This window comes from Schistocerca cancellata, chromosome 2 (assembly GCF_023864275.1).
Source record: "Schistocerca cancellata isolate TAMUIC-IGC-003103 chromosome 2, iqSchCanc2.1, whole genome shotgun sequence".
Taxonomy (NCBI): domain Eukaryota; kingdom Metazoa; phylum Arthropoda; class Insecta; order Orthoptera; family Acrididae; genus Schistocerca; species Schistocerca cancellata.
Genome location: NC_064627.1, coordinates 284,981,960 through 285,000,447, shown reverse-complemented (window position 1 = coordinate 285,000,447; position 18,488 = coordinate 284,981,960). Strand labels below are relative to the sequence as shown.

The window sequence follows — 18,488 nt, the reverse complement described above, 5'->3', positions numbered from 1 at the left end:
AATTCTGTGACGGTAATGAACGGTACCAGTCTTCTCAAGAAAAAATATGTGAACTCACTTGGACTCGAGGGTGCTGGGACAGCATGTAGACAACGGCTTCAGCCACGTCCTCAGACTCCAGGCAGGGTATCATGTCGTATAAGTTCGGAGGCACTCCTTTGAAGTTCGAGATGAACTCTGTCTTCACAGCTCCCGGAGAAACTTCCTGTTGAAGGATAAAATATTTTTTTACTAAAAAAAAAAGTTCGAAAAGCAATCTAACTGCCAAGCGTTAAATTATTTATTTCCTAGCAGACGACACTGAAGTACTGTTGTCATTTCCTGTTCACAGATCAATGTAATATGGCACTTCCAAGACTCGTGGTCTTACACATATGTTACTACACAAGTATGACTTCAAAATCGGACTAGTCATTGGCTGTTACCTGAGCAACAAATTCATAAGGGTCATTTCAATTGTTCTAAAGCTGCCGAAGTCGACACTTGGTGATGTGATCGTGAAGTGGGAACCGAAGGGGCAGCTAAATCAAGACCTGGCAGATGTTACGTAAAGACGGACAGCGGCCGCCGAGCTTTGAGGATGGTGGCTGTAAGAAATCGTATGAAACCAGTGGAAGGAATCACGCCTGAGTGCCAGAGTCTATCAGCAGTCCAGCCAGCACAATGGCTGTGCGTAGAGAGTCAAGAACAATGGGGAACAATGGACGAACAGACCCTCTTAAGCCACACATTTCGATAGTCAATGCTAAGATGCGCTTGAGGCGGTATAAACAGCGACGCCGATGGACAGCAGTTGATTGGAAACATTTGGAGTGACGAATCACTGTACCCCGTGACAATCCGATGGAAGAGATTAGGTTTGGCATCAGTCCATGGCTTACACCCTTTTTAATAGGCGCGGTTAATTCTTGGTCTTCCACTCTTATTGTTCTCTCTTGGTTCTTGGATGTACTGTATATTACCCGTATACTTATAATGTTGTAAGTTGCTCTCGGACATCACTGCCGTGTGCTGTTTGGGACTGTGTACTCACCCCAACGCGGATCTTGCTCTTCTTGGCGACCAGGTCCTTCCGCAGTCCTTCGAGAAGCGTCTTGACAGCATGCTTGCTCGCCGTGTACATCGCTATGGCGCTGTTCGATGGCTGCACGTGGCCCAGTAAGCTGTGGACACAAGGAGCAGCTGTTATATATGTGCTCCAAGAAAGAAAAATATACTCATTGACATTTAGATTTTAAAAAGTAGGGAAGCAGCCCAGCTCGAATGATCAAAAACGCATGAAAATCATTATTAAATAGCAAACACTTTCCTGATGTTCTGTGAAATATATGTGAGCAGTGTGAGTCACATGTCATTCTACCTTCGTCTGCGACATTCAGTTGTCATATGACGGTGGCCTAATGAGCCTAAAGCCGGTTCGTGACCAAATGAGAAATACATACATCAAAAAAAGTTTTTCATCACCTTGATTCCAAGAGTTCCGAAACCTGTACAGAAAATTGGAATAGAGAGCAACAGAAACGTCATTTCCGCCTTTTCTATTGCTCATGAAAACCACACATTGCATGTTGTACCACCATACAGCGAGACTTTCAGAGGTTGTGGTCCAGATTTCTGTACTCACCGGTACCTCTAATACCCAGTAGCACGTCTTTCCCATGCTTGTTCGATACAGTTCATGTCTGCAGAACGTGCTGGCCACTCTAGTCGAGTGATATCGTTATCCTGAAGGATGTCATTCACAAGATGTGCACGATGGGGCCGCGCGGGATTAGCCGAGCGGTCTTTGGCGCTGCAGTCATGGACTGTGCGGCTGGTCCCGGCGGACGTACGAGTCCTCCCTCGGGCATGCGTGTGTGCGTTTGTCCTTAGGATAATTTAGGTTAAGTAGTGTGTAAGCTTAGGGATGATGCCTTTAGCAGTTAAGTCCCATAAGATTTCACCCACATTTGAGCATTTGCACGATGAGGGCGCGAATTGTCGCCCACGAAGACGAATGCCTCGACAATATGCTTCCGATATGGTTGCACTATCGGTCAAAGGATGGCATTCGCGTCTCATACAGCCGTTACGGCGCCTTCCATGACCACCAGCGGCGTACGTCGGCCCCAAATAATGACACCCCAAAACAGCGGGGAACCTCTACTTTGCTGCAGTCGCTAGACAGTGTGTCTAAGGCGTTCACCCTGACCTAGTTGCCTCCAAACACATCTCCGACTGTTGTCTGGTTGAAGGCATATGTGACACTCATTGGTGACGCCAATCCTGAACGGTCCTTTCAGCATGTTGTTGGACCCTTCTGTACCGCGCTGCATGGTGTCGTGGTTGCAAACATGGACCTCGCCGTGGACGTCGGGAGTGAAGTTGCGCATCATGTAGTCTATTGCGCACAGTTTGAGTCGTAACACGACGTTCTGTGGCTGCACGAAAAGCATTATTGAACTTGGTGTTGTAGCTGTCAGGGTTCCTCCGAGCCATAATTCGTAGGTAGCGGTCATCCACTGCAGTAGTTGCCCTTGGCCCGCCTGAGCGAGGCATGTCATCGACAGTTCCTGTCTGTCTCTCTCTATCTCCTCCATGTCCGAACAACATCGCTCTGGTTCACTCGGAGACGCCTGGACACTTCCCTTGTTGAGAGCCCTTTCTGGCACAAAGTAACAATGCAGACGCGATCGAACCGCGGTATTGACCGTCTAGGCATGGCTGAACTACAGACAACTCGAGCCATGTACCTCCTTCCTGGTGGAATGACTGGAACCCCTCCGTCTAATAGGCGCTGCTCATGCATGGTTGTTTAGATCTTTGGGCGGGTTTAGTGACATCTCTGAACAGTCAAAGGGATTGTGTCTGTGTTACAATATCCACAGTCAACGTCCATCTTCAGGAGTTCTGGGAACCGGGGCGATGCAAAACTTTTTTTTATTTATGCATAATATCAGGAAAGTCTTTCCTGTTTAATATTGTTGTCCTTTTCTAACAAGCACCGACGGAAAATTCAGTTATAAAACGAAAATCATTTTCAGACACGGAGATGAGTCTGTTCATCAGCGTCATCTGTGTGTAAAACTCTGTAGTTGTATACAGTCGGCGTTTGAAGCTGTAGAAGCAGAAGTCGCCGAACAAACAATATCTTGCAACAGACGATTATGACGAGCATATTCATAGGAGTTATATAAACGAAGTATCGTTCGAGAAAAACATGTGCTTGAAACGGCGTATGTTAGCACATGCATTACAAACAGAATGATGTTTGCTGAAATAGATGTTGCTGTGGTATCGTAAGCTCTTCCCCTAATCGTCATACACGTGTGTGTTTCGATGGAGTAATTAAAACAGATCAGAATGGAACAGTATATTTACATGACACGGTCGACCTGTGGGCAGGTTGCATTATTTTTGGCATATACGCCGTAGGAGGGCAGAGTTAAAAGGTGCAGTTAGAACGTTACCCAGATTTTTGCCACAGTTTTTGGATCCCGCTGTGAAACATATATGAGGTAATTGTTAAGTTTTTATGAACTAATACCTCTTATGACTTGTGAATCTGCTGGTCATTATCGTCTGTTACAAGCTGTTTATGCAGCGGCTTGTCCTGTTGTAGTCTTTACTTTCAAATACCTGCTGCACAGAAATGCAGTAATTTACGGGTAAATGACCTCGACGGTCTTCATTTTTAATGTATTTTAGTCGTTAAAGCCCAGGTACTTCATCTCTGGGCTCAAATATTCTCCATGAAATATAAGAAAGATTACTGAGTGAGCTTAGTGATGGATTTGTTGAATTTTGCAGAAAGCGTTCAGAAAGAAATTGTGGAAAAGTGCCAGCACATACAATGGATGATTCAAAAGAAGTTTTAATTTCAAAAGCGCTACATTTTGTCAACCTCCGACCGGCAGCGAAATTAAATTTACAGTGAAAATCCGGAGCAGCTTAGTGCAGATTTGTTGCGCATTGTCTGCAGTAAGCCCGTCTATCGCGTTACTGTGAACTTGTCAGTTCTGAGCTCACAATGAGCGCGTAAAGATGCCTAGAAAATAGTAAAGGTGTTATATGTTTGTCCTATGTGTACTGAGCGACAAGTGTTGCGTGTGAGCTCATATATACCTGATATACCTGATAAGTTGATTTCATCCGTGGGTGTACCCTGTGTTCTGAGCTTTTCCTGTGTTATGCAGTCTGTCCTGTGTCCATTTGATGTCCCTGTTTCTTTAATATACTGCCTATTCTGTGGACTGTTTCATTATTGCATGTGAGTATGTGGCACTTCGTTGTGTGTGTGTGTGTGTGTGTGTGGGTGTGTGTGTGTGTTTGTGTGTGTGTGTGTGTGTGTTTGTGTGTATGTTGTCGCTCTTTTGTGTATGGCGTGTGTTGTGTATGGCATGTGGTCACTCTCTGTGTGTTCTGCAAGGTCTTGTTTGGATAAGGACTGTTCATTCTCTTATCTTGAGATAGCGAAATTACTTCAGATATGAAGTGATGTGTTAACTTGTCAACCGCATCATTTAGTTGCAGATGACATGATAATGTACAGAGGCTCCTGCACAGTCGTGTAACACAATTTTAAGGTAATGGCAACAACAAACAAAAACTGTCCTTAGATCCGATTTTCTGGATCAGTCATCACTTAAAACCGCCTTTCACATACGTGAAATGAATAAAACCCGTAGACGATACTACAAAGGTGCTCAAACATGTCTGGGTGATATAAAAAACAGTGTCTTCAATAATAGACTGGTCTTATACCCAATAATTTCAATAATTTTATCTGTTGACATGGCCAGCTAAAGAGTAGGAGATTCAAATGATAACTGCTGTAATCTAATGTTACACCGATGATACAGAATAGTGATACAAGAGATACAATTGAGTACAGTATCTCGTCATTCCCTATTTCATGAAATGCTGAGGGTAAGATCCAGTATTAAATTTACACAGAGGATATCTATTTTGCACTCAGTATGATACAGAGGGAAACGACGACATTAATGGGAATAGGTACGAGATAATTATTACGTCCAGACTGTTAAATATGTATGGTGTTCTGAAGTAGTTGAGCAGGCTACAGGTAATGGATACCGCAGAAAGGGCTAAGCCAGGGAACTACACGTAACGTCGTGTTGCTCTCAAGTACAACGGCCGGGGGTCTGGCAGACGCTGGGCAAGTAGATAAGAGAACTATTGCCCCTTACCTGCTGATGTGGATGATGAAGCCGTCGTCGACACCCCGGTTCAGCATGTCCTGCACGGCCTCCCTGGTGCAGATGCTCAGACCCAGCACGTTCACGTCCAGGATGCGCTTCCAGTCCTCCGTCTTGCCAGCTGTCCAAATAGAAACAAGAGCTTTTCAGGAAGGCAACATCCACATGAGTACAGTTTTAATATACTCGTACCTCTTATGAATGTGAGTGCAGCAACACAAAGAAGTAATAATTTTTACTCAGAACACTACTAGCTAGAAACTTTTTATAGGGGAAGGGTGAGATGGTCCCGGCGGAGGTTCGAGTCCTCGCTCGGGCATGGGTGTGTGTGTTTGTTTTTAGGATAATTTTGGTTAAGTAGTGTGTAAGCTTAGGGACTGATGACCTTAGCAGTTAAGTCCCATAAGATTTCACACCCATTTTTGAAGGGTGAGAAAGAATTGACATTTCGCTAATTAAATTCATTTGTTATTGTTATCCCAGTTTGGGCCGTACGTGATCACGTGATGTATACACTGATAAGCCAAAACATGAGCACTGCCCCCTCGCGACGCCGGATGCCGCCTGGTGGCATTGTGGGCCCGTGACGCATTAAAAAGAAGAATGCAAGCAGAGTAGACAAGGACGGAGGAACACCCTGTCGAAAATTGAGGTAAGTGACTTCGACAAAGGGCGGATTATCATTATGCAGAGCCTCTGAAGGAGTATCTCGAAAACGGCGAAGCTGGTTGAATGTTCACGTGCTTCTCTAGTGAGCATCTACGGAAGGAGATAGGACAAAAGGCTACCACTAGGTGCTAAATGTTCAGACGTCCACGACTCTTCACAGAACGTCGAGGCTTGTCTAGTCTGTATAGTAGGACAGATGGTGTTCTGTGGCTTCTCTGCCGAAAGAGCCCAATGCCGGTGCACGCACAAGTGTTTCGGAACACACTGTTCATCGTACATCGTTGAACATGGAGCTCCGCAGCGGACTATCCCTGTGTGTTCACATGTTGACCCAGCGACATCTTCAATTACGATTGCAGTGGGCACGGAACCGTCGGGATTCGATCATCGATCAGTTGGAAACGTCACAGCTCTTCGGGTGAATCACATTGTTGCTACTCTAGGCCGGCCGTCGTCTCATCAAAAGCCGTTATCGAGGTGAACGGCGGCTCGCGGCGCGCTAAAGACTCAGGGTGGTGTGAGCAGTAGTATGCTATGGGAGACATCCTCCTTCGCTCGGGGGGGGGGGGGGGGGGGGGCTGTGGTAATAATCGGAGACACGCTGACAGCTGCAAACCACCTGCATCCCTTAATGGTTGATGTCTTCCCAGACGATGATGTCATCTTTCACTCCGTGTCTCGAAGCCAAAACCGTGCTACAGTTGTTCACTTGGATATCTCGTCGACCAGATTCGCCTAATGTAAATCCAGTCAACCCCATCTGGGTCGCTGTCGGGCGCCATCACCGCGCACGCAAACCTGCGGCTTGTTATTTATACGGATTACATGACCTAATGCCACGTACTTCCACAAACCTGCCAACAAACTGTCAGATCCCTGCTACGCAGAATCAGTGATGAACTTCGTACCAAAGACGGATACACAAACTATTAAGCTGGGAGTCATAATGTTTTGGCTCATCTGTGTAACAAGAGGTATTTACAGAGTTTTGTTCACCTTTCTGACCATGTTCTTTTCATTCTCCCGGAATTTGAAATTCTTCGGTCTTTTGGGTGTACTATTCTAAATTGCTGGTGTTGTCAAGATGCATTAATTCTCGCATGACAAACAACATTTACAGTTTCCAGAATGAGATTTGCAGTCTGCAGCGGAGTGAGCGCTGATATGAAACTTCCTGGCAGATTAACATTTATAGTTCATCGCCTTTTTGTGTGAAGTGTTGTTGCATCTAAGGTCAAGTTTTCAGAATTTGCCTATTGACTGACGTAAGCGATAATAAACATACTACGGTGCGACGCAAGAATGTACGGTTTTGGAACTACGGAGTGAATAATAAGTGTAGATATCCTTGTTGAGGATATAAACATGCAGAGAATAGATGTGGGGAAGGCAGAACATCAGTCGCAACAGGTCTACTAAAGAGATTGCCTACACTACGCTTTTCCGTTCTCTGCCATAGCACTGTTGTGCGGTATGGGATCTTTCAAAAATGGTTCATATGGCTCTGAGCACAATGGGACTTAACATCTGAGGTCATCAGTCCTCTAGAACTTAGAACTACTTAAACCTAACTACATCACACACATCCATGCCCGAGGCAGGATTCGAACCTGCGTCCGTAGCAGTCGCGCGATTCCGGACTGAAGCGCCTAGAACCGCTCTGCCAGCACGGCCGGCTATGCGACCGTTACCAGATAGTATTGATGGACGACATCGAAAAAGTCCAGAGAAGGGTAGCCCGTTTTGCATTATCGCGAAACAGAGGGAAGGGGGCCACGGATGTGATGAGCGAGTTACGGCGGCAATAATTAAAATAAAGGCGTTCTTCGTTGCGGTGAGATCTTTTCACGACACTTCAATCACCAACTTCCTCTTTTGAATGCGAAAATAGTTTATTAATGTCATCCTACACAGGAGGCAATCATCATCACAATAAAATAACAGAAATCAGAGCTCATATTGAAGGATCTAAGTGTTCATTTTTTACGCGTGCTGTTCAATAGTGCTTCGATGAACCCTCTGCGAGACACTTGTGAATTGCAGAGTATTCATGTAGATGTACATGTAGAAAAAGGAGTTTATGAGGGTTGGGACTTGATATTGGAAACTATTTTATTTACAACTTATACAAAATAGATACATGTTTCAGTGTGTTACTGTCCTTCAGAGTAGTCGCCAGCATTGTGTATAACCCGTTGAGAACGATATGGATGTCGAAGTACACGCTTAATAGTGACAGTTGTGTGAATAATTCGAGTCGAGCGGTCTTTTGCCCACCAAATGTCCTTAACAGTTCTGAAGCAAATTCCGTGAAGTGCTTCCATCATTTCAGAAATCACAGGGGTTTACGTCCTGGGACAGTGGTGGGTGCTACAGCGCTTCCCCGCCCCATCGATCGAATAAATCACTCACAACCTGCTCCATATGCACCTGAGCATTGTTCTCCAAAATGATGGGCGGGTCCTGCAAAAAAGTGTAACCGCTTGTTTCTTTAAGCTTGCCGCGGGCTGGGTTCCAAAAATGAGCATATTAAAGAAAGAAGCGGCGACACTTTTTGCAGGTCCCACCCATCATTTTACAGGACAATGCTCAGATGCACATGGTGCAAGTTGACACTGAATTGTTCGATCAATGGGGCTGGGAAGTGCTGTACCACCCACCACTATCCCAGGACTTAAACCTTTGTGATTTAACTTGATTCCTAAGATGATGGAAGTACTTCTGGCATTCGTCGCTTGACAACTGTTACAGAGATTTGTCGGACACTACAGCGGTACGCTCGAACTAGGCGCTGCTAAGTCCAAATCGTTGGTAACGGCCTATACACAATGCTGGTGACCACTCTAAAGAACAGTAAGACTTTGAAACATGTATCTATTTTGTATAAATTGTAAATAAATAGTTGCCGCTGTTGAATTTCGTACCCTGGTACTAAAAATGATGTATTTTTCTTATCGCAAATGCTGTAATTTCAAGGTGATAGCATTGTGCAGAACGAAACATATCAAAGCTATTCACAAAAGAAACGACATTGTTCACTTTAGTAAGGAACCATTTGTCGTAGCCAAAAAATAATGTTCAGCTCACGCTAATCGGTTACTCAACAGGACTCTGTTGAGCCCCGATACGCATTCGTTCCCTCCACTGCTCAAAGCATAACTGCCTGTCGTTTTCTATGGAGTAATCAAGGTAAGCAGTGTAGTGGTAGGACACTGGACTTGCAATCGGGAGAGCGACGGTTCGTATCCTCACTCGACCATCCAGATTTAAGTTTTCGGTTGTTTGCGCAAAATGCTTAGGGTGAATACCGGGATGATTCCTTAGAAATGGTACGGTCAATTTCCCTAACTGTCCTTCTCCAATCCAAGTCTGTGCCCCCTCTCTTAATGACTTCATCATCGACAGAACGTTAAACTGCAATATTCCTTTTTTTCTGTTAAGCTACGTTGAAGATCCACCGATTTCTTCTGCGGCTGGAGCGCAAGAATACGTATATAGCAAACTGCTCGTCCGCTGACACTACGGTTATCAATTTGGGTGCCATTTATTATAACGAAGGACACAATTCAAGATCCAGAAGTTGTGGCACAACGACTAATAGTCTATTATTAAAGGGGAAGTTTCGCTTTTTATGACTAGATCTCCAGATTATATAGCTATCAGAAGGAGTAATGAAATAAATAAATGAATCAGGACATTCGAATAACACAAAAACAAATGAATATAATTAAATAAACAGCACAAAAGGTAGCGCACAAAATATAATTTTAAAAAACGAAATACGTGTCTATCTGCAACCTGACACCAAAAATTCTAAAAACCATACATACGAGAAAATCAAGAGAGCTTCTCAGTTCAGATATTTAGGCGAAAACATTCAGAAAACTGGCTTAGAAAACACTGGTTACAGATTCGTCAGCACGAATTGGAAAGAGGCTGCAGGCTTAGAAATACATCTATAACCAAAACAAATGCACTTCGAAACACACAAAGCTGAGACACTATAACACAGTCTTTAAGTCAAGTGTTTTATGGGGTCTGAAACACACGTTTTAAACAGAAAGAGAGAATTTGAAGAAATTCAAAAGTAATGAGGAAAATTTTAGGTCTAAATTATACTGAAGAAGGAACGTGCAGACGAAGAGCAAATAAAGAACTTGAAAAGAATAACAGAATTTATTCACATATGAAAAAAAAATGCAGGCTAAAATTCTATTGGTGTAATGAGAGCTGAAGCAACCAGATTAACTAGATGAGTTTGAAACCAAACTCGCCTCGAAGTTAAAACTGAAACAATAAAATGGATCGGTGTTGTAAAAGAAGACCTGGAGGAATTGGGAATACCACAACTTGATGTGCCACACACACAAATTTTAGACAGAAAATTCACGACTGGATAGTTGGCCCGGCAGTTAAATCCTAGAAGACCGGAACGGTTTCGTCTGACGAGCGGAAAAGAGCCCATTCCGAGAGAATGGAAGTGACATGGGCACAAGAAGAAGATGAAACAAAACTCTATAAATACCTCTTGTTACTCTGGATTAGCCAAAATATAATGACCACCTGCTTAACAGCTTGTTTGTCCGTCTATGGAACGAAATACATCACAGATTCTAAGTGTCAGGGATCCGACAGTTTGTTGGTAGGTTTGTGTGACCTTAGATGAAATGAACACGCAGTGCTATTTGGGCAATTTATTTGAAATTTTGAATGAGAAGCACAAGATCTATTATTTTACTATGGACAACAACAGGCTTTGAGTTATATCCGTCGTTAGAATATTCTTCTTATTCAAGAAGTGGTGGACTGGATAGAATGATTTAAAAATCATCGCTGCTGCGTTAACTTTTAAACACATTCATAGCTGACCGTGTCATAGTCATTTGTAGAAATAGTCCTGTTTTGGCCTGAAGCAGAACATCGGATTAATACTCGCTACAGCACACAACGAATCTGTAGGGTTTCGTAAATACAATCGCATACTTACACGTCAGATCGCTGTCAATGCCCAAGCCAGCGTTGTTAATTAAAATGTCGACACCAGAAAGGTTTTCTTTGACCCACTTGAATGCTGCCACGATGCTGCTCTCGTCTGCTACATCGCCCTTAATCGCGTGCAGTTTACCAGGAGCGTCCTTCAGTGCTAATGCCTGAAAAACATATGAATAAATAATTAAAAAACAGCGGATGGAGCGGTGTGACTCGCAGGGTACAGGAGTCAAAGCTGCAAGGAACAACTGAACATGGTTCACAGTAGGAAATTAGTAGTGATGAAATGTCGAATGCATCCTTAGCCAGTGCTTGAAGTGACTACTTTAGAGTGGAAGGAGGTAAATGCTTAGATATCTTGTACGATATGCCTTACCTGAACTATCAGTACACAGCGTTTTCACCACTGTGTATCCCTAAACGGTAATACGTAGTAGTTGATATTGTACAAAATAAAATTTAAAAAAAGTTTCTCATTATAGTGATAAGACTCCTACTTCAGATTCAGTTACCTTCACTACACTCAGTGCTCCATGTAAACAAATACGGTAAAAAGCCACAAATTGTAATCGGGCTTCCCTGTCAAAAAGTCAAAGGTCAAAAAACAAACAAGACTTAGTTCGCTAGCAGCTCAACTACCTACTCTGTACTCAGATTCAGTGCAGTTATTAGAGTTCGCAAACCACTACAGAGTGAAAGTCGAAATCAAAAGTGAAATGAAAGTGAAATCTTTTTCCACTCAGAACTCCATCGACTTTCAAAGATTACAACTACCACTAACATACTGAGTAACGTCAGAAAAACAGCGGTCCGGTAAAGGTTTCTGTTTACAGATGTTTACATATCCTACCAGCAGGGAAACCTTCCACTTGAAGAAAGTGTCATACAGGTTGACTCCTTATCTCAGTTATGGCTGTATTTCCGTGAAAAAGAAGCAATGAAAAAATGTTAAACAACAAATACAGCTCCAACAGAGAAAAAGGAATACTACAATGACGGTTGACTGGGATAACAGCCCAGAGAACGAAAGTAGAGACGAGGAGTAAAAAATATAACAGTATAGGGAAAACACAGTAGAAGAAATAAAGCAATTCTGCTGTCCAGAAACTTACTAGTCAGCCTATTGTGCAGCGCTGTGGCATTCTTATTTGAGGCATAGTAGCGAGCAGTTGCGTTTTTCAGAGAAATGAATCTGTTATTTGTGAATTTGGGAGAAACAATTTGCAATACTTTACTATCGAGATGAAAACTGATATGTCCTACATTCTTGTTCTTTACAATGATGGAGAAGATTTTCGAGCAATTTTAAAAGTATGTCAACAATTTTTGTAATGAGAGGACTTTTTAATTGTTAGAGTCTTCTTATGTCGTGCAGTCTTTTCATTAATAATCAGTCTCATTCCACAAAAAAAAATCTTTAAAGTAAAAGCCGCCACCATGATTTATAGCAACGTTTGGAACATTTTGTCGTTTGTGCATTGCATCTTACGCCACACGAAGTCACAGATTGTTTCTGACAAGCAAAATGAAAGCAATTAGTACTGAGCAGTTTATTTTCCTTCAGCTGCTGCATCTGCTGTTTTGTATTTGCTTCCGAAACGTCAGTACTCCAGACCTCACCTAGCATTCTTGTGCAAACAGTGTGTAGTCGACATTGCCATGTATGGTGCTAGCAAGCAGATTAATTTTCATTGAACAGTAATGTTAATTATAAACAGTTATTTTCTCACAAGTGGAGTAGTGATCTATTTTCCTGGATATTCCAAGTGTAAAGTTGCACTTCATATCTCGTAACGTTTTCAATGAACTTCAGTACTGAATTTTAGTTATATAGTTTTGATTGAGCACACATTTAGTTTCTTTTGGCAGATAATTAGATTCATTTTCTTTATTTCAAATTTTGCATTTTAGTTTAAAGTTTTATTTCCGACACTGTTCACATGTGCAACACAGGGGCCAACCAACAGTCAGTTTTGCTCAGCAGCTGAACACGATATCGAAAGTACACGTTATTTGAGGAGAAAGTTTTTGAAATCAATATATTCAATTTTCGCACATATAGATAGCTTACAACGGTAGTTCATAAAAAAAAAAAAAAATACGTCTGGTCACTGTTCCACACGCGTTCCTTTCTTATGTTTCCCTCTTTAGTGAATATGTTCTCATCTACCACAAATGTTTTTGCTGTCTGCATAATAACGTGGGCTTCTTCCATGTGTTAGGGGGGAGGGGGGAAGTCGATAGCAACATCTCTAAACAAAAAGTTAGATTCTTCTTTAAAGGAACTCACGTAATGCTAACGAGCTTTAAAGTCGTCCAAAAGAGCAGCTCCACCAGATTACAGAGCTCACTCTTGAAGGTGACAATTAGACGGCACTGATCCACTGTCTCTAGTTGTGTCAAATTAAAGAGACTCTAAAGTTTTGGTGCTTCGTTTTCTTTGGGGGGGGGGGGGGGGGATTGCACCCTGCCCCTAACCTGCCTCATTGTAAGATTTCGAACGAATATAGCTACCACGGTCCATTAGTTTTCTAAAAGAATTGCGACTGTGGTTGTAACAATCTTCATAAATATTGTCCAATGTCCGGTCATCAACGCTCCATAGCACGCTTGTCGCGGTATTTTTGAAGATGAATGTGACTCGTAGTTCCTTCAGTTACTGGCTGTCACATTTCGGAACTGTTCCTTCACCACCATCAGACTCACAATCAATTCAGAGTGTCGGTGCAAATTTTTGCTTTATACCATGTAATGTGCTACCATGTAACGTGCATGAAAACTCCAGCTACCTCACCCAGTGAGTGCAACGTACTCTTTCACGTAGCAGCTTATCAACGGCCATTCGATTTATTGGCTTTCGCTCACTCGTGGGTGCCGTTAGTACGTGGACTTCTCTACAACGGTCTTGACTCTCGTTATGTGCACAGATACGTCGATGTGAGAGCTGTAGAGTCACTTTCATGCGGAACTAGAAGTCGCATACTTAGTTTTATAGATGAATGGCTTTTATAGCTACTCACACAGTTCATTCTCAGTTCTTAACGATGTTAGAACTTCAGACTTTGAGAGAACATTAGAGGGTTATTATAGGGCCATTACTTTTCACAGTATATTCTAACGACCTATTGGATACCGATGAAAGTTCCATGAGCCATTTCTCTACTAATACTGTTATTTACAGAAAATACTGGAAAGTTGTAGCGAAATGAAGAACGACCTACAGAGGTTGGCTCTCAACGTAAATAAATGTAACCTATTGCACATAAACAGGCGGCAGGAGGAGTTATTGTAATACTGCATGACTGCAGAACAATCACTGGAAGCAATCACATCTATTTATTATGTGGAAGGATGTTCAGAAGGTATACTTCATCCACATAGAAGATAAATCATAAAACACTCGTTCGACCAGTACTTGAATAGATAGGACTGTTATAGGAAATTGGGAAGACCCAAAGAAGAGGAGCACATTTCTTCGGTGGTTCATTTAGTAAGCGCGAAAGCTACTCAGAAATGCTCATCCAATTCCAGTGACAGATGTTACAAGAGAGTCACTATGCTCACGATGAGTTCCGTTATTAAAGTTTCGGGAGCCTACGTTCGTAGAAGTATCAACCAATAAACTGCTTGTTCCTCCGCACATCTCGCGGAAAGATAAGGAAGACAAAAATTAGAGAGACTGGAGCTCACACAGACGCTTAACAAGAGTCTTTCCTTCCGCGCACCATTCGCGAAGGGAAGAAGGAAGAAGGGAATTGAACGTTATTAACAGTGCATCTCCAACACACACCATAGGTGGCTTACGGAGTGTGGATATAGATCTAGGAGGTCATTGGGCCAAGGGATATTGTGTTCTGTAACCTGTAACAGTTAACATGGAACTGGAAGGCGTACAACAGAGAAAACTGCATGTGGAAGGAGAAGTATAGTACGCAGAACAAAGGAATGATGATTTTGCGTGTAATACACTATTGGCCATTAAAATTGCTACACCGCGACGACGGCGTGCCACAGACGCGAAATTTAACCGACAGGAAGAAGATGCTATGATATGCAAATGATTAGCTTTTCAGAGCATTCACACAAGGTTGGCGGCGGTGGCGACACCTACAACGTGCTGACATGAGCAAAGTTTCCAACTGATTTCTCATACACAAACAGTAGTTGACCGGCGTTGTCTGGTGAAACGTTGTTGTGATGCCTCATGTAAGGAGGAGAAATGCGTACCATCACGTTTCCGACTTTGATAAAGGTCGGATTGTAGCATATCGCGATTGCGGTTTATCGTATCGCGACATTGCTGCTCGCATTGGTCGAGATCCAATGACTGTTAGCAGAGTATGGAATCGGTGGGTTCAGGAGGGTAATACGGAACGCCGTGCTGGATCCGAACGGCCTCGTATCACTAGCAGTCGAGATGACAGGCATCTTATCCTCATGGCTGCAACGGATCATGCAGCCACGTCTCGATCCCTGAGTCAACAGATGGGGACGTTTGCAAGACAACAACCATCTGCACGAACAGTTCGACGACGTTTGCAGCAGCATGTAATATCAGCTCCGTGGCTGCGGTTACCCTTGACGCTGCATCACAGACAGGAGCGCCTGCGATGGTGCACTCGACGACGAACCTGGGTGCAAGAATGGCAAAACGTCATTTTTTCGGACGATTCCAGGTTCTGTTTACAGCATCATGATGGTCGCATCCGTGTTTGGCGACATCGCGTGAACGCACATTGAAAGCGTGTATTCGTCATCGCCATACTGGCCTGATGGTATGGGGTGCCATTGGTTACACGTCTCGGTCACCTCTTGTTCCACTTTGAACAGTGGACGTTACATTTCAGAAGTGTTACGACCCGTGGCTCTACCCTTCATTCGATCCCTGCGAAACCCTACATTTCAGCAGGATAATGCACGACCGCATATTGCAGGTCCTGTACGGGCCTCTCTGGATACAGAAAATGTTCGACTGCTGCCCTGGCCAGCACATTCTCCAGACGTCTCGTCAATTGAAAACGTCTGGTCAATGGTGGCCGAGTAACTGGCTCGTCACAATACGCCAGTCACTACTCTTGATGAACTGTGGTATCGTGTTGAATCTGCATGGGCAGCTGTACCTGTACACGCCATCCAAGCTCTGTTTCACTCAATGGCCAGGCGTATCAAGGCCGTTATTACGGCCAGAGGTGGTTGTTGTGGATACTGATTTCTCAGGATCTGTGCACCCGAATTGCGTGAAAATGTAATCACATGTCAGTTTTTAATATATTTTGTGTGGGATCTAAAATTTAAAAACCTCTCACACCGGCCTGATTTAGCTTCACTGATCAGGATAGTAAAAACATGCGTATGTTAAGGGAATTTTCATTCACAAAGCAGGCTTATCACATTCACACAGTTCAATACTGTTCTATCCTGATTAAATTGAGCTTAACTTAAATTCCATAAGGCAGTGAAGCAATTTCGAAGTCTCGGTGCGACAAAAATTGTCAGTCGATCTCCTGGAAACATTTGTAATAATTATTAAATTTCGGTGATCACATGGGGAAGACCGGAGATCTGCTGGTAAGACCGTGTTAGCCTATTTATTTGAAGTAACTGGATATCTTGAGCATACAAAACGGCAGGTTCGTCCAGTGTAAATCAGCCGTTCCCCACTGATCCCGTGCAACACAGCGTAGTAAGCAGACACTGTCAATAATAATCAGTTAAATAATACGCGAACACACTTACTTTAGTTTAGTTCATGTATTAAATTCCTTCTCATACAGAATCTCATCAAGATGGCGACTAGCCCAACAATACATACATATACATCCTTCTTTCACGACTAATCGGCAAGAAGTCCTCTATTCTTTCCATAAGAGAAAACATAGATAGCAGAGAAGCTATTCCATGGAGAAAATGGACGCTCCAAGGAATAATTGGGCTTAAAACTACTTTGCATTGATAAACGGTAAGATAAGAAGAGATATTTCGAGATATGTACTGAGATATATAATTTATAAAATTTCTGAAAATATCGCGGAGAGACCGCTGCAAGAGACATTACATCTGACATTACAAGTTCTAGTATAATATATTTATCCAATGAATACCCGTTCATCATCTGCATTTCTTCTTGGTGTAGGAGTAGTGTAGGTAAGAAAGAGAGCAATGAGTGTCACCTAGTAGATGAATGAGAGAGAGTACTGAAAGAAATGGACTGAGTGGTTTGGTTGCGGGAGGCGTGTTTTCCGGGGAACGCCTACCTTGACCCTGTCGACCCTCCTGGCCAGGCCGACGACGGTGAGGCCGTGTCTGAGCAGCGCCTGTGTGATGGCGGCGCCGATGCCGGAGCTGGCGCCGGTCACCAGCGCGACGCGCCCTGCGTACGTCTCGATGCCCATGCCTGCTGCTGTCGGCTGCTCTGATGCGACTGCCCGCAGCGGGCAGGCCCAACTCTATATAGACGCGGCCTCCGGCTCTCGGGGAAAAGTGTAACGTCACCATCACTCCCCTCCACAGTGACAACTCGAGCTCTACCCGGATACACCTTGACTGATAAGAAAAGCGCATCTGCACACTCCCTGTGTCACTGTCTTATCGCCACTTGTCGGCCGGCTCCACAAGTATGCAACTTGACTAATACGGAAAGCAACTCTGTACACTTCCTGTGGCCTGCAGGTCGCACACCCCTCCAATGTGTCGGATGGTAGATGAGTAGTGTAGCAAGATAATGAACTAGCTGTGAAATAATGTGTTTTGAATGGCACTTAACTTCAAAAATTTAAATACCTCGTAGATATCATTTAAACTAAAGGACTAACCAAAGAAGCAAGCCATGCTAGGATCAAGATTACGGAGACAGCGTACTGAAGTGAAGCTGGTTGAAGGGACACTTGGGATGTGGAGGGGATGCACGCCGGAGGCATCTACGTCGTTGCCTGACGGATATTCTGCTGAGTAGTAGTTTCTCGAACCAGCATTCCATACGAGCAAACCAACTGCGACTTTACCTGATGTTGCTCCCAATCACGTAATTGAGCTACATGTAGCTCTGTTTAAAAATAATAGCTGGATAATGCTGTAGAGACTAAATTGTAAGTAGGCTGTTTATGTTTTCTTTATGTAAGTTTGATGTTTATGTTTTCTTATTGGCAACGTTACATAGCGCTCTCTGTATGAAAATCACTGGCTGTGCTGTGTGCAGTATGTGGCTAGTTTGCATTGTTGCCTGCCATTGTTGTCATGAACTGCTATAGCTGGATGTGAACAGCAGATTGCGTTGCGCAGTTGGAGGTGAGCCGCCAGCAGTGGTGGACGAGGGGAGAGAGATGGCGGAGTTTTGATAATCTGTAAGACTGAATGTCAATTATGAATATTAAGGTAAATACATTGTTTGTTCTCTATTAATATCTTTCATTTGCTAACTATCCCTATCAGTAGTTAGTACCTTCAGTGGTTTGAATCTTTTATTTAGCTGGCAGTAGTGGCGCTCGCCGTATTGCAGTAGTTCGAGTAACGGAGATTTTTGTGAGGTAAGTGATTTGTGAAAAGTATAGTTTAATGTTTGTCTGGGCCATTCTTTTGTAGGGATTTTTGATAGTCAGATTGCGTTGCGCTAAAATTACTGTGTGTCAGTTTAAG

The 18,488-nt window shown here is 43.3% G+C and overlaps 1 protein-coding gene across 1 annotated transcript in view; it reads right to left on the bottom strand.

Moving 5' to 3' along the window:
* The window catches only part of LOC126161628 (dehydrogenase/reductase SDR family member 11-like), a 126,494-nt gene extending 109,226 nt beyond the window's left edge, over window positions 1–17,268 (bottom strand). The window contains exon 1 of the mRNA XM_049917587.1: window positions 17,111–17,268. Coding sequence (XP_049773544.1) covers window positions 17,111–17,248 — 138 coding nt within the window. The 5' untranslated portion in view covers window positions 17,249–17,268. The remainder of the gene's footprint in view (window positions 1–17,110) is intronic.
* Between the last annotated feature and the right edge of the window lie 1,220 nt (window positions 17,269–18,488).